Source organism: Vigna umbellata, chromosome 1 (genome assembly GCF_029865625.1).
Source record: "Vigna umbellata cultivar VRB3 chromosome 1, Vumbellata_1.0, whole genome shotgun sequence".
Lineage (NCBI taxonomy): Eukaryota > Viridiplantae > Streptophyta > Magnoliopsida > Fabales > Fabaceae > Vigna > Vigna umbellata.
Window position 1 is genome coordinate 50979319 of NC_142165.1, and position 16834 is coordinate 50996152.

Consider the following 16834-nt stretch of genomic DNA (forward strand, 5'->3'; position numbering starts at 1 on the left):
GTGAGTTGGGCCAAGTGACCCGTTTTGACAACACTACTAAAAACAAAGAACTCTTCTTACCTTGACCTTCTCTCCAAGAGTTTTAATCTTCTACCTATCTATTTAAAGATCGAAGAGTGCTATAAGACTCTTGGAGTTGATGTTTGCCTTTCTATCCAATTACTTTGTTGACGAGTCTGTGTTCAATTATGGTCATTATGGTATGATCAAATATTTGATTAGAGTCACCTTTGTACAAATACTTCCTTTCCTTGCAATTTGGGGTGCATAGGGTCAACGGACCTTTGTTGTACTTTTAAACTAGTAACGAAAGTTAGTTATTTAAAAATTGTAATGTGATTGGATATGAAATCATGTTTGATGTGAACTTGTTTTATTGAAGTTGAATTTTGAACTTGGTGAAACGATTTGGAATTGAAATTATAATGGTAAATGTACAATCTGCTTAGTGTTGTAGGATTATTTAAAGATAAATGAATTTGGGTTAATTGATATTAGAGAGTGCATGATGTCCTTGTAGAACCTTGATTTGTTTATTGATGGGATCCCCTTTATGAGACCTTTGATTGATTAAATTTGGTACTTCTTGTGCTAATATATGGTTGTACTATAATTTTTAAAAGTCATTTAAGTAGGGAATAACTCAGGTAGAGTCAAATTTGCTCAATTAAAACTTAAAGAGGAAGTTTAGCTTCTGATATACCGTTGAATGCCTTTGTAGTGCCACTGGGCACTACTTGGGCAATGACCTCTAACTTAATTGGTGTTAGGTGAATCTTTTGTATCGCTGAGAGCAACAAAGTCAATGGGCTCATTGACTTGTAAGTGTCAGGTGCCACTCGGGGGCCGTCGGGAGTTACTATTGGACTAAACTCCTAGGAGCTCTACTTGTGCTCTCTTTGCCCGTTGGACGTGGAAGGCTAGCACTAGGTGCCACATGACCTATTCTGGGCGTGAATCTTCTAGGGACTTTCCTATTTGAGTGGAACTGAGCGAAGGTTTGGGGTGCTCACGAAAATCTATCAATGTGATGATATGTAACTAGAATGAGTTGAAGGTGGAATAACTTTCAAGGGACAATGAATAAGGGCTCGAAAAGAGATTATCCAAACTCTACTTGGTATTCCAACTCATATAAAGTAAGATATCTAGTTAGTGAGATTCAATTGAGGTTCCTCTGACAAAAAATGGAAAGGAATAAACCTTTTTTGGCCGACATAGGTGAACTAACCTTATTATTAGAAAGGTTGGTAGAGCATTGACTTAATAAGCCCAAAATGCTATTATTATTATGATGATAAGGTAGAATCTTTGTGTCCGACTCTATACAAAAAATCTTGTTGATGTAGATTTTGGTTCCCAAACTTTAGAAATGAATGAATATAATCTTCATCACTAAATGACGTTAAGAATTTGTCGATGTGGCAAACACTGTTTGTTGACATGGAAAAACATGTGGACATACAAATGGCAACATCGTTAGCCACATTAACAAATCCTTAACGTCAGTTAGTGACAAAGACTATATTTATTCACTTTTAAAGTTTGAAACAATGACAAAATTTAATTTTGTGTTATAATTTAAGGACTAAAAACATATTTAACCCTATATTTATTTTTATAATTGTTAGATCAATTAAGGACAAAGGAAGATTTGAAGGAGTATATATTTGTTTTTGGTGATGTTCTAGGCATTTCTTAGTCATAGTAGTAAAGCCTTGTAAAAAAACTCTTTTTTTATTGGCATAAAAAGATAAATATGTTTTTCATAACTCAAACTAAATTAGATAAAGCCTTTCAACAACCTAGTTTTTAATTGAATAATCACATCTTCATAAAATCAATCAAAACTTAAAATATGTCAACTTTTGCATTTAATCAATTAAGGTAAGTATCTAATCGATTATCTCAACCATATAGAATAAGCCTTTCACATTTAATTGATTAAGCCTAGTATCTATTCTATTGTGGTTATGTTTTTTTAAAACCATCTTTTCACAATTAGGGTAATTAATTAATTGATGAATGTGGTAACACACACAATTTTGAAAATGATTTTGAACTAATTAATCGATTAGATCTTTAATATAATTGATTAATCCTCGTAGTTACAACAAATGTTGCATTTGATTATATAACATAAAATCTTTCTAAATGTAAGATTTCATGAAAAACGAGTAGGGAGGGTATTTTTGAGAAAGCTAAGATCAAAATCTTTCTTGAAAACTTTTATCATGCAATATCAGTCAAATAGGTGATACATTTTTCTTATTGTCTTTTGATCTTCTATAAGTTTGTATTTGCACCAAAGGTTGATGTGCTTTGTGATTGTAGTCGTTATTTTGTAAATTTTCTTTTGTATCTTGAAATGTTTTGTTAAAGAGCGTCTTATATCTTTGAGTAGTTTGCATATGAGCTCTTGTAAACTAACATTGATTGTTTTAATGATTATAACTAAGGTTACTAGATAAAATAGATGCATATTCTTAAGGAATTGAATCAGTATAAAAATTCTTGTTATTCTTTATCCTCTTCTTGTATTTGTTGATTCAAGAAAATTGTCCTTTTAGGTAATGAATTTGGTTTCCTGAAAATTAACCAATTTATTTATTCTTAATTGTGAATCAGTTTAGTTTCTCATTTTAACAGTAATATTTGTAATATCCCAAAAATATAGTATAAATACTATAGAGGAGCTATCACAATTTTAATAATATAGAACAATCAACAAGACAAGGAATAAGAGTTTCATTACAATCATCTACTATAACCATAATTTAAAACTTTATATCCATAAGCCATTTAAAGCTAAACTATGTACTTTGCAACTAATCTAAAGAAAATTAAGCATTTGTTGATCCTCCCTCCAAAGCTTGCCCAACAGAAATATCATCGCCCTTTGCTCACAACCACCAGACAATCATAGTCGATGCACAAACAAACAATAAAGTACAAACACAAAAATAAAAAATCAGGATAAGCTAGTATAAAGAGAATTATAATAAAATAATTAAGACTTTAATAATAATCACAATTCCAAGCCAAGTAATCAAACATTCTGGAAAGACATGGTAAACATAGACTTGACTCGTATGGATATACTATGAATGTTGAACTGTGACGATTTTTGCATTTGTAATTATAATACTATTGGCCTACCCCAAGCTATTATACAAGGTTAGTCTGTAAAATGTCTTTGGCCAAGGTAAAATCCCTAGACAAGGACCTCTTGCTACTCTCACCAGATGCCTCACCCCTCTCTACTTGAGAATGAATGACCATTAGAGTGTCAAGATAAACCCCAATACTTAGCTCCATACATTCATACTTACATCACTTAGTAACCATCAGTAAGAAATTCCTCCTTGGAACTCTTTTTCACAACTTTGCATCCATATATATAATCTCATGTAAACATTAGAAGCAATCAAATGAATCACTAAGTATCCATCAAAGCACAAGAAATAATATAACAAAAGATCAGAAGACATCTTGAAACAACTTAGACTAAAACCTGCAAAGTAGCGCTTAGCGCCAGAGCCCCTGGAATGGTGGCGCTCAGTGCCAAAAATGCCACTAGAAACGTGGCGCTCAGGCGCCCATAGAGGGGCACTTAGGTGCCATACCAGAAAATTTTCTACTTCTAATTTGACCTTAACTACTTCTCATACATATTTAACTAATTCTTATGACCTCCTAGGCACTATGTAGCATTTAAAAACGAGTTTATAACTTAAAGTAGCTTCTCCAAACCAATTTGACTACTCTAAACTACCTAATCTCCTTTCTCCTTCTTCCAATCCATAATTTAGCCATGTAAGGATCTAAACCAGTTATAAAGAACATAACCACTAACCCCAAACTGTCCATAATAGGACAGACCTACTAAATTAAGATTTCACTATTCAAAACTCCTTAAATGAGCCAAAAACAATGCAAAAACACCCCAATAATTAACCACTTCCTTCTACACCATATTTCTCCCATCTCAAGGTCTCAACCAGTCTAAAACAATCTTAGAAAAACACCAAAAACTCAATTTTACTCGTACAACCTATACTTCAAATTTTCACCCATCAACACTCCATTTTATGCCTAGAAATGACTTATAAATTAGCCCATCCACTTCTCCTCAATACTATAACAGATTTGACATCATTCAACATCTCAACAACAACAATCAAAACCAGAATCAATTCCAAACTAAACTCGCAATGCATACCAACATCATTAAATCAAGAATCAAAATTCCAAAACACTTCAAAACTAATAACAACCTTTTTAACAAAATTCAACAACATGCATTAATTTCATAAACTACCAAACATCTTTTCATACTCAAACACTAAATTATCAAAATATAAAACTAGTTTTCCTTACCTTAGAGCTCAAGAAACTCTAGAAACACCTACAAGAAATCAAATTATGATCAAAGAGAGTCCGTAGAACCTTTGACCAACAAAGAACTAGGAAATGAGATCAAAAAACACATGCGTCAAGAGATCATTAAGCATGATCTCAAACTAAGAACGAAAAGAAAAAGGAGTTGAAACTTCCTGATTGTCAAACAGATAATTGAGGGGTTAGATATCTTAGAGAGAAGTGAGAGAGAACAAGGGAAAGAATTTTAGAGAGATGGTTTATGTTTAAATAATGAGACGAGTTTTAGAAATTTTATTTATATTATTCAATTATTTTTAACTTTAAAACACTTTGTCTTGTTATTTTAAAATACCTATCAACTATAATACTCTATTTTTAGTTTTTTACAATAATTTTCTATACACAAATCGAAATATTAATTTATTTACTAGGGTGTTGCTCCCTCCACCACCAACCCTTGCTCCCTCCACCCCCTTTTACTATTTTGCCCTTCAGTAAAATTTTATTTTTAGGGTTATTATTTTTGAATTTTTACCCACTCCCAACCCATCCCACTAATGACCTATTATTAGTTCCAATAACAAACTTTTCTTTCATTCTAACGTTAGACTTCTTTCTCTCTTCCTCTATTTCTTTCACTGTGAAAATATACTTCCTTCGGTGTTATACGTGAAAAGTTGCAAAGGTTGGTGGTGGTGGAAAGAATTGATCAACTTGTGTTGGTTGTGTCGAGTCTCATTGGTGTGCGTCGCGTCCTCCAGGTGTGAATAAACCCTAAAATTAAAAAAAGGTAAATTTTAAACGGATGTTGACATCCGCTGAAGGATGTTCACATCCGTTTAAAGTTTACTTTTTTTTTTAATTTTAGGTTTTGTTTTATTAGTTTATTCTTTTATATTAATTTTGGATATATTTTAATAATGAAATTTAAATGTTTTGATTTATTATTTTTGAATATATTTTTGATGTATTTTAATAATGTATATTTATATTAGTTTATATATTTTTTTATTTTGGACGTATATAATTAGTTTTTAGATGTAATGATTTTGTAAAATATATATTTTTTATATATGATTTTTGTATGTTTAATGCTTTAACAATTTTTGTATCTTTAACAAAGAAAGGAATGGAAGCGGGAAGGTGGGGAGGTGAAATGGAAATGAAGAAAGAGGAAAAGAATTCTGTGGGTGGGTGTTGGGAAAGTAAAATTAGGGTTTCAAATTATTTAAAATTGAGTAAAAGTAAAAATCTTTTAACTTAAAGATATAATTTGAGTTAAAATAATATGGGGAGGTGGAGAAAATATACAGTGATGATGAAGGAAGCAATACCCTATTTACTGTTAACATAATTATTTTACCTGTTTATAAAATTGAGTAGAGATAGCTTGTGAATAAATATTTGAAATGAAATTTTAAATCAAATCTCTCCTGAATCAAAATTCCTTGTATTAAGCTAAACTGAAACAATATATTCTTAATCAGTATCAGTTAGATTTTTATTCATTATTTTAAAAATATATAGGTTAATAATTTGATAATCCAAATTGAGAAATCTATTTTTCTCTCGTTAATTTGTTTGATTTTTTTTTCTAAATTCATACTGGACGAAATTAATTAATTTTAAAAGTATAATTGCACTACATTGATTACAAAAAACAGGCTTGCACTATTATCTAATCATAAATGATCACATGCGATAAATTTATTAACTTTTATAATAGTTATTCTAAATTTCATACTTAAACTACTTCTTCCTTTTTACTTTTAAAGTTATTCAACACATTAATAACACCAATAAATATATAAGCTTTTAAAAACATATTTCTGAAATGATATTTATTACATTTATAAATGTATTTTGAGTAATAAAAAGGATGAATTTAATGATAAGATATATCAGGAAGAAAAAAAAAGTAATGTTTCAATTAAAGCATTATTCAGTTTCAGTATATTTCTTTTGACAAATGGCTACACTAATTTTGAAACGATGAAATTGAATAACAAAATAATGTTATTGATGAGGCATGAAAACTATTTTTTAAATTTTATTTTGAAAATTAAAGTGGTGAATTTGAATTAATTCAAATGTTTTTCCTCCAAAAACTCAACCATCGGAAATAGCAATAGCACAGAATGCAAACACGAAACAGGGAGAGTTAAAGAAAAGAAAATCTTAAAAGCCCAAATGTGTTAAAGAAAAAGACAAAAAAGGTGTTCTAAGGAATCATGTGATGACCAATCTTCAGAGTCCCATAAAAGGATGATATTTCTGCGATCAACAAATCGAAAAAAAGAACATCTCTCTCTCTTTCTCTCTCTCTTTCTCTCTCATCTTTGGCTTCAAAGTTGGGTTGGTTTGACCCATGAACTGCAACACATTAATTAAAGAGGACCATCGTCACAAGCGATGTGTCCTCTTGGGACAGTTATGCAATTTATATTAAATTCCACAAATTCACACAACTCACTCAGTTTACCATTAAAATAAACAAAAAAAACAACTTAATTTTTCCCAAATACCCAAGAAAGAAAAAAACACACAATTTCTGAGAAGCTAAGCCTGTGGTTTCTCATTCTCAACCAAAGGTGAAAGAGGAGAGTGAGAGAAGGTGCTCGTCACATCATCACTCTTGCTTCTTCCTTCCAAACTCAAATGACCCATTTCTTTGTTTTTCATTCTGTTGCAGTTCCTGAGGAAAAGGCACGAACTTCTCTCTTCTGCGCACTGGATCGGGTTCTGGGAATTGAAGGTTAGGTTCAAAAGGGGCTGTGTTGATCTGCACCAAGATGCTTAATTTGCGCTGAAAAACCCATTCATACGCAAGTCTCGGTTTCGGAGATGAACCAGTTAGTTGAAAGCTCAACGAATTCTCAAAGGGTCTCTAGAGTTCAAGCTCCGCTGGTGAGTCCTATTGACTGTTATCTTTTTTATTATGGAATTAGTTCTCTTGTTTTGAATCGGATAACTTTTTTCTCCATTCTTTTAGTTTAAGCTTTTTTATGTTTGTGTTGATAAAAAGGTTTACCCGCTTTGTGTTTGAGGTTTTGGTTAACCGGACTTTCTATCATTCTCTGATCGTGTTTGGAAGAGAGGCAAAGACCTAATTGGTCAAAAAGCTCTCTGTTATTTCTAGGGCTCTTGTGTCTGACCAAGTCAAAATTAGATTTTACAAGTCTCTTGCTACCTCAACATACATTGTGTGTTGGCTTCCTAGATTCTAATTCCACCTTAGCATGATATACTAGACTAAGAAGTTCTACGCAGCTTAACATTTATAGAGTTGCCAACCTCCATCATTCATTTTCGGCACCTTTGACTGAGAATGCTACCATTTCTTTTCACGTATACGAGGCTAAATGTTTAGGAGGGAAATGGGGTTGTTCCATTCCAAGATCTAATATCACTAGTTTATCACAGCAGGAATGAACCCAAAACCTTTTTGTCGAAGCTTTTCGGTCTTGCTAATTGCAAGTTGTTCTTAGCTAGTGTTTTTACGAATGGGAAATGTTAGCTTCCTTACTCCATGCCCTTGACAGAAATTGTTACAATTTTTTTATTGTGCTAAATTAGTAACAAGGAGGATTTTCTTTGTATGCCTTCTCAGGTGTATTCGGTTTGAAGCTTAAACATTTGTTGGAACGAGGAACCAACATGAGAATTTAGGACACATTCCCTTTTTTTATTGGGGGGAGGTGGGGTAGAATGAATTTTTTCATTTTCTCTTTTTCTTTGTTCCTCTTGATTATCCATTAAACACTGTCAGGTTACATGTAGAGGACAAATTAAATTCATGTTTCATAATTCAACCTTTTTCCTGATCATACTATCCTTTAAAGTTCTTCTGCTCATCAATATCACAATCGGGGGTCCTTGTCATTCTCTACTTTTGAAAATTATCAGTTATCACAAATCTTGTATATAGTTCTGCTTATCTACTTTTTCTCTCTCTCCTCTTTAGTTTTCTGAACTGTTTAATATTTCCATTTTATTTTGGTTCTCTCATCTCTTCCCTGTAAAATTATATAGTATTAGTACTTTCTTTGTATCTAAATTAAAGCACTGGTCGTGGTATTCCCTTTTCTGTTTTTCAATTAAAAAATTCAGCTGAGGGCAGTATCTTCCTCAAATCCTGTTTAATCAATTATTTCACTTTGCCAGATCCTTTATGATCCTGGAAAATTACTGCTTGTCAGTACCCTCACTCATTCTGGAAGTATAACTTACTTGATATGTATGTGTAACAAGTGCAGGTTGCAGTTAATTTATCAATGATTATTTCTTTATTTTCACATTCAGACACGTGTTATATATCTCTCTGATCATATCCTGATGCTCCTGTTTTCTCTTGACATATTCTCTTATTTGTATTCTATATGTAGATCATAATGGTACATGTAACACCTTTATTTAAGCTTCAAAAACAGAAATCAAGTGATTTATTTGATCTTGTTTTCTTTTTGCACGTTAATTGCATGTATTTCAATTCCAATGTATTGCACATATATCCTTTATTATTTCTTTTTTAAAATTTTAGGATTGTTGGACCTGAGGGTTTGAATTGAAACATTTTAGTTTAGTAGAAGATGAAGTGTTATGACATTTGTTTATTGGACCTAAGGAATGACAGTATTTGTCCAAAGACAAACACTGTTTGAATTTTTCATTGCCGATGGTGTGTCCTGGACTGTCAATGTGTAAACAAGGATCTGATTTTTTGTTTCTTGTAAGTTGTTGCAATCAGAGAACAGACCATTCCATCAAAAAGAATCAGTGAACAGAGGAGAGCATGTGGGTTGAGAGGATTAGTCTGAATGTAACATAGAGAGAGCTTTTTTATTTCAATAATGTTGTGATTTGGTAGAATGTAATGGAACTCAGCTTTCCATGTCTTTACAAAAGTGATATCTTCCAAACCATATTTAAGGGGTATGCATACATTTGCAACTAGGTACTATATTTGTGCCGTTTTAGAAATATCATTGTTGACTACAGTGCCTTCCTATCTTTCTGATCTCAATAGGAGATCTTGCTTACAGATGAAAAATATATGTTACTAAGGTGTGTAGTTTTCCTCTCTTGCGCCTGCCTTTTTCTGATATTTCCTTTGACTCTTGGACAAGCCTGCTCCTCGTCACATAAATTGCAGCACTCATGGGATTTGTATTGTTCTTTACTCTGAGATGTCATCATGTAAATGGTGATTGGGTGTATCTGTTTGTATGCAGTGTTACAACTTATTGTACCCTAACTTGCATTAAAATTTGTCTAAAATCATGATTATGAACTCCAACTGTTACTTCTTCACAAATATGAGTTTGTGAAGTCAAATTCCAGTACATGTATACATAACTGCTCCTTTTTTTCTAATCCTATATCAATCATTAACAAAAGCTAATGTAACCATGCTTGGTCTTATGATTGTATGATGCATGTGATGGAATGCCTTACTGGTTTCCATCTCACCATCCCACTTACAGCATCGAAAATTCCTTGGCTGCATTCATATATAATATTTTTAATACTTAATCTGACCTTTCTAGGAAATTTTTTTTTCTAGCTATAAATAAATAATAATTTAATGTTTGACAAATCAGCAGATTGCTAAGTTAGTGGTCTGAACTTATGATTTTACTGAAGAAAACTGTACAAGAACGGTTCAGTTCTATGGAACCTTGAACTAGGGGATGTAGAAAATATGTAAAGCTTGCTGTGTTCTTGCGAATGTTCTCTTTGACATTAGGCATATACATATTTTTAGTGGAATCTTTTTCATATTTTGAACGTACTAACATGGAGAATTTCACAGGTTGACTCTGTTTCTTGCTACTGTAAAGTAGATTCAGGCTTGAAAACAGTTGCTGGGGCAAGAAAATTTGTTCCTGGATCGAAATTATGCATCCAACCTGACATAAACCCAAATGCTCATAGGAGCAAAAATTCACGCAGAGAAAGGACAAGAGTTCAGCCTCCTCTTCTTCCTGGTCTTCCTGATGATCTTGCTATTGCATGTTTGATTCGAGTACCTCGGGTTGAGCACGGTAAACTGCGTTCAGTTTGCAAGAGATGGAATCGTCTCCTGTCTGGAAATTTCTTTTATTCACTCAGGAGAAGTCTTGGAATGGCAGAAGAATGGGTTTATGTCATCAAAAGAGATCGCGATAAAAGAATTTCATTGCATGCTTTTGATCCCATCTACCAGCTGTGGCAGTCCCTTCCACCTGTTCCTGGGGAATATTCTGAAGCATTGGGATTTGGCTGTGCAGTCCTCAGTGGTTGTCACCTGTACTTATTTGGTGGAAAAGATCCTCTGAAAGGATCTATGAGACGTGTTATTTTCTACAATGCTCGTACTAATAAATGGCACAGAGCGCCAGATATGCTGCGAAAACGCCATTTGTTTGGTTCTTGTGTAATAAATAACTGTCTCTATGTTGCCGGTGGGGAATGTGAAGGAATCCAAAGAACTCTTCGATCTGCTGAAGTTTACGACCCCAACAGGAACAGGTGGAGCTTTATCACAGAGATGACCACAGCAATGGTGCCCTTTATCGGCGTTGTTCATAACGGCACATGGTTTTTGAAGGGACTTGGATCAAACCGCAACGTCGTATGCGAATCGTATGCACAGGAAACTGATACCTGGACCCCAGTGAGTAATGGCATGGTGGACGGTTGGCGTAATCCTAGCATATCCCTGAATGGACAACTGTATGCACTTGATTGCCAGGATGGGTGCAAGCTGAAAGTGTATGACAGAGCAACTGATTCATGGAAGAAGTTCATGGATAGCAGGCTCCATCTGGGTAGTTCTCGGGCTCTTGATGCTGCTGCTCTTGTTCCTCTTAATGGAAAGCTGTGCATTATACGCAACAACATGAGCATTAGTCTTGTTGATGTTTCGAGTCGGAACGGAGGCGTGGAAAACAATCCTCAGCTTTGGGAAAACATTGCTGGAAAAGGTCATGTGAGATCTTTAGTTAGAAATTTATGGTCTACTATAGCAGGGCGTGGTAGTTTGAAGAGTCACATCGTTCATTGTCAGGTTCTTCAAGCCTGAGTTGAATTGTTGATTTTGGTGGCTATAGAATGAGGTCATTGCTTTACAATCATGAATCAATAGTGAAAAGATATTGTAAATGTTGTTTCACTCTCAGCCTGTGCCATTTCCCTTTTCCCATTTCCTTTCTTTACAATATATTAGGTTGTAAGACATGTTTTTGGGCTGTATATGATTCATTACAAAACATAAAAAAACATTTGAATCTCTGCTCAAGTTCATTTATTTTAGTAAGCAGGGAGAATAGCATATCAGATTCCATCTTCTGCCAAAACTTATTTCAGTGTATGCTTTCAAAATCACTTGCTTCTTTTCTGCCAAATTCTTATTGACTCAACTTTGACCAAAATTTATTTTTATGCTACAAATTTGTGAAAGTGAATAGAAAGATGTCGATGTAACTAGTCTTTTGAATGTTTGGTGGCCATAAAGAAGAATAAAAGCACAACATATATAGTGTGTTTGATGGAGATTTTCTTTAGAAAGTAGTTTATGTCTACTTTAGAGAATTTCAAAAGAATTTGATATCTAAAATTAATGCCTGTAATTTGATTACTTAATTAAAGAATTTTAATGTTATCCATACTGTAAAAATTTGAAATTGTTGCTACTCTTCCTTTTATTATATTCATTCTCGATATGATTGAGGTTGGAATATGATTGACTCAATATCATTTTCTCTATTGATAGGTTTCTTTTAGACTAAACTACATTATGATTATTTTTTAGTAGACATTGCCAGAATTATTATTTTTAATTAAAGTTGGTAAGAGTTGTCATTGTCGACATTAACCATGTTTTTAGTGTTGAAACCTCCAATAATGATATCGATAATGTTTTTAGATCACTCGAGTTTTCTTAATCAGTGTTAATAAAGGTTTGTAGACAATCCTTACAAGACTTTTTCTATTAAATGTTAATTAGAGTTTGTTTTATTAATGTTTGTAGTAATTATTTTTTGACGAAAAATAATCTTTTTAACACCTCAAACAATCACTTGACAATCTATTTTAATTGGGTAATTTAGCAAAATAAAGAAAGGTAAAATAATAAATATCAAATAGTTGTATATAAATTTGTTAGAGTGTCGTCATATAATTTTTTTATTGATGCCACCAACGCTATTTTGGTCTTACAATTTTACTTTTGTTCAAATTGAGAAAACTTTTGATTCATGTTTGTTTGGACAATCTTTTAGGTGACATTGATTTAAAAATAGATAAAAAAACACATCGAAAAAAAATCATAGACTTTAATCTAACAATAACCTTAACTTAAATTAACGAAATTACATCACCCATTAATATTTTTTAATTACTAAAGTTCTTGAATATTAAGATAAATTTTTATAGTCGGCTATTTTCCAAATATTATGTTCACACAGCAAAATTCAAATTCAGGAAATTTAAAGTACTTTATATAGAAAACAAATTAAAGTGAAAGTTTGAATTTTCTGATCAAACTACACATTTTTGTAACTAGGAAATGAGAGTATTATTAGGCAGTGAAGCAATTATTGAGCTCCTCTGTTCATCATATCCTGAAAACGTCTGAAGGAATTTTCTCTCTCAATCTTTAACTGTTTGCGGAAATTGTTGATGAATGCATCAGCCATTTTGTTGATGTCTTCTTTCTCCTTCTCCAACGCTATTTGTCTGCTCATCGATAGCTTCTTCCTTTCTGAACTATCACTGTTGCTACTCTCGTTGGTGAAGCTCTTTCCATAATCCATGGTAGAAGACAAGACAACGCAAAACTCTAAGCACAAAGAGAAAGTGGTTTTGGTGTGGAATGACTTCTTGGTTCCTCAACGATCTAACATTTATACTTACAATCTCAGCATGTGTTTAGCATGCCCAGAAATCTAATAAAAAACATCGAAAGTGGGAACACTTGAAGTGAGTGTTTTTGTGTTTGTCTTTACGTAAATACAATAGTTGGCACCATTTTAATATTACTCAACTTGCCTAGGCATCATGGTTTATAATTGTATACTAAAGTCAGCTTTTTTTTTTCAAATAAAATATTTCAATGGGAACATTGTTAATCACGATAGCTACCATAGATCTAAACGTGTAAACGTGTTAGAATCTTGGTCATGATTTGACAAAGAAACTATATTGTATTAAAACTTTAACACCATATGTTACATAAAATGCAACCACTTTTTACTCTCTTTTTTACAGTATTTTATATATGTGTAGTTCAATTTGGTATTCAAGAAATGTTAAGTGGCGGACTACATGAAATGAAATGGATAATGATAAATTTTTTAAAATTATTTAAATCAAATATATTATTTATTGTTCTTATAGGAAAAGAGCGTAAATCTATTACGTTGACATGAAGAGACTTGATAGTTAATCTATGAATAAAATTGGAGGAAGATTCACTTGTAGAATATTCTTTTGACGTTCAGTGAGAGAATAAAAAAAATATGAGTATAAAATAATATATCATATTGAAAATAAGTACTCCTTTTATAATGTGTCACATTTATAAACATGTATGAATTGTTAAAGTAATTCATGGATAATATCATTGATTGAAAAGTTATACTTTAATAATATGATTAATCGGCAAATTATACTTTATTTAATTTATTATTTTTATTTTTGTATATCAATCATAAGATTTAATAAGATTCAAGACATATTGTGCTCATAATTATATTTACAATTTATTATGATATAATATTTTATGATATACTATAATCATATTTATAATAAAAATATTTTATTTATTTAATATTATTCTTCACTTCGGTCGGAAAAGAAGCACACACATCATGAGACTTAACTTTATTTTGAAATAATTGAAAAACATAAGAAGGGGTTGAATAGTGTTGTGGAAAACTTTTTGCCAAAAGGTAGTTTAATAACTTACCTTTATTAACTATTAAACAATCTAAATAAGTTGTTAGACACTTGATTTGTAAAGTATTGTTTAAACTCTAAGTTCAGAGATAAAATATTTTTCAAGCGTTTTAGTAAAACTACAATGTTTTGAGAAAGACAACTCTTAATAAAGATAGTGTTTAGTGACAATTTATAAACTATTATGTTAATAAACAACTATAGAGTTTATAAGTAGAATGTTTTGCAAAACTGAAGTAATAAACACACAATTATTTGATACTGGTTCACTCTCTGAGCTACGTTTAGTTCTTCTCTAAGACCTCTTAGCTACGTTTAGTTCTTCTCTAAGACCTCTGAGCTACGTTTAGTAATAAACACACAATTACAACTAAGTATTCGCACCACTCCTGATTTCACTTAGTTAATCCTAGTATCCTTCGTTACTCTGACTAGAGATGAGTATCACCTACCCCTGATTGTGCAGTATTCTTTACCACTCTTAGTATTCCTAGATCCGATATCTTCCTAATACGCTGTTTAGTTGAGTTTTACCTGCTCTTGGTTTTCACTAGACAATTTCGGTATCAACCCGAGACACTGCCTAACTAACGTTTAACTCCACCAAGTTAAATAACAAGTGTTTGAATTCTCTTTAAAATGTGCAATCAATTAGATTGCTTGCAAGTCTTTAGATGATTGCTCTCATAGAGAGAATGTGTTTATAATACTTCAATCTAATACAATTTGTAGGATTTTCTCTCTTCTTACAAATGTAAGCTTATGATTCTATGAAGCTTGAGAGTATTTTATTTCTTTTGTATTTGTTTTTCTTCTCAGATGATTTCTTTCGTGTTTGTGCTCCTATTCTCTTGATCTTCTCTTCATGGATCTTGAATTTATAGGCTTCATGAACAAATATCTGTTTTGATAGTGCTTGTTTTAAATCTTTAGATCTTCATGGCCTTTTCGTAGATAAAAATCGTAGGTTTAAGTCAACTTTTCAAAGCAAACATGCTTTTTCAGTACTTTATCAAAGTAGGTTATACGAACTTTTCAGCATGACTTTTGATGTTGAGAACATTCCGTGAATGTCTTCTATGTCTCTAACGTTCACTTTTGACTTGTATATTATAGAGTAGGTGGATACTTGACAACGGCAATTGCATAGAGTAAAGTAGATATGCATGCAGAAAAATATGTCCTTTATCTTATTAATTTTGTTGTTTTGAAATGTTATGCATTTAATGCTCTTTAATACGTGTTCTGAACAATTATGTGCTTTTCAAATTTTTCCATCGTCCAAACAAGATTTGATCGTTTAAGCATTTCTGAAAGGATACTAAGTAGTTCATCATTGGATGAAGATGTCATTTTGCAACAAGGTATCGTTTAGCCTATACAAGACGTTTATCAATAACGCTTTGTTTAGTGATCTCTGTTTGGTTCAAAAGCGAGTTCAGCAAGATGTCGTTCAACACGTGTTTTTGGAGTAATGTCTATAGTTGTAGCGCGTTTACCAAAAACATCATTTTGCACATTATTTTGCAAGATATAGTGATAGCTTATTTTAACATTGTTTAGCAATGTATATCAAGAGCGTGTTTAGCAAGACTCTCTTATGATATATTGACACGTTTATTGAAGTACTATTTGTTAGTATGTTTGCTTAGATATCAATGCATTCACTAAAGCTTTTCTTTAGACATTTATATTTCATAAAGTTTTTTCAAAAAACACTTGTCTTTCAACAATATTATTTTTTCACAAGATAATGCTTTGTCAAATGCTTATTTCATTTATCACTATTTGTTAAACTTCAAAACATGAAGACGTTAGACGGTCCAATCTCATAGATGATCTTGTCTTAACATATTTAAATTTTGTAATATTTAGAATTTTCGATGTTATAACCGTTAAGCAAAAACTTCTCTATTTCCATCCTATTTTTGTTTTCTAATTATATTATATACTTAATTAGTATTTTAGTTTATGTGGTTTATTCAATGCAATATTCTAAGTTTGACTTAATTATTTGGTTTTCAATTTGGTTGAAAATTTTCAAGTTGGTCACCTCTTAGTTTTTTATTTCAATTGTCATAATTTTAAAAAAATTGGCTAAATTAGTTCATCTTCCAAAAATAATTACCGGCAACGTTAACTGTATGTCACATGTCAATTCGTAATTTTTAATTTTTTTAATTATTTTTATATATGTAAAAAAAAATTGTTGTTCACATGTCAAGTCTTATGGTGTGACATGTGGCACCACTAGTGCTATGTGGCAGGACATTGCTATTTAGTGTCAGATGTCATTGTTTTATATTTAATTTGCTCCTCTATATATGTCATTTTTATTCAATTTAGTCCATCTTTTTTAAAACGGAGCAATATTGTCCTCTATAAATTTAGACCAAATTTATTATTTGTATAAATATATACTAATATTTTTATTAAAAATGAGTTTTTAACATATTACATTATTGTATATTATTAATCCATAATTTTTTTAAGATTAAAACTAATTAAGTAT

The 16834-nt window shown here is 31.7% G+C and overlaps 1 protein-coding gene across 1 annotated transcript; it reads left to right on the plus strand.

Moving 5' to 3' along the window:
• Positions 1 to 6675: 6675 nt before the first annotated feature.
• On the plus strand, positions 6676 to 11695 carry LOC148205675 (F-box/kelch-repeat protein At1g55270-like). Its single transcript, XM_088103667.1, has 3 exons — positions 6676 to 6997; positions 7076 to 7290; positions 10196 to 11695. The coding sequence occupies exons 2-3, from the start codon at positions 7228 to 7230 to the stop codon at positions 11444 to 11446; spliced, it is 1314 nt and encodes a 437-aa protein (XP_087959793.1). The 5' UTR covers positions 6676 to 6997; positions 7076 to 7227; the 3' UTR covers positions 11447 to 11695.
• Positions 11696 to 16834: the final 5139 nt, after the last annotated feature.

What these genes read in the sequence shown, in the direction of transcription:
- LOC148205675 (XM_088103667.1), top strand. Translation starts at nt 7,228, where the DNA reads ATGAACCAGTTAGTTGAAAGCTCAACGAATTCTCAAAGGGTCTCTAGA. An exon ending in CTAGAGTTCAAGCTCCGCTG is followed by an intron (nt 7,291 to 10,195) that starts GTGAGTCCTATT and finishes AGAATTTCACAG; the next exon opens with GTTGACTCTGTTTCTTGCTA.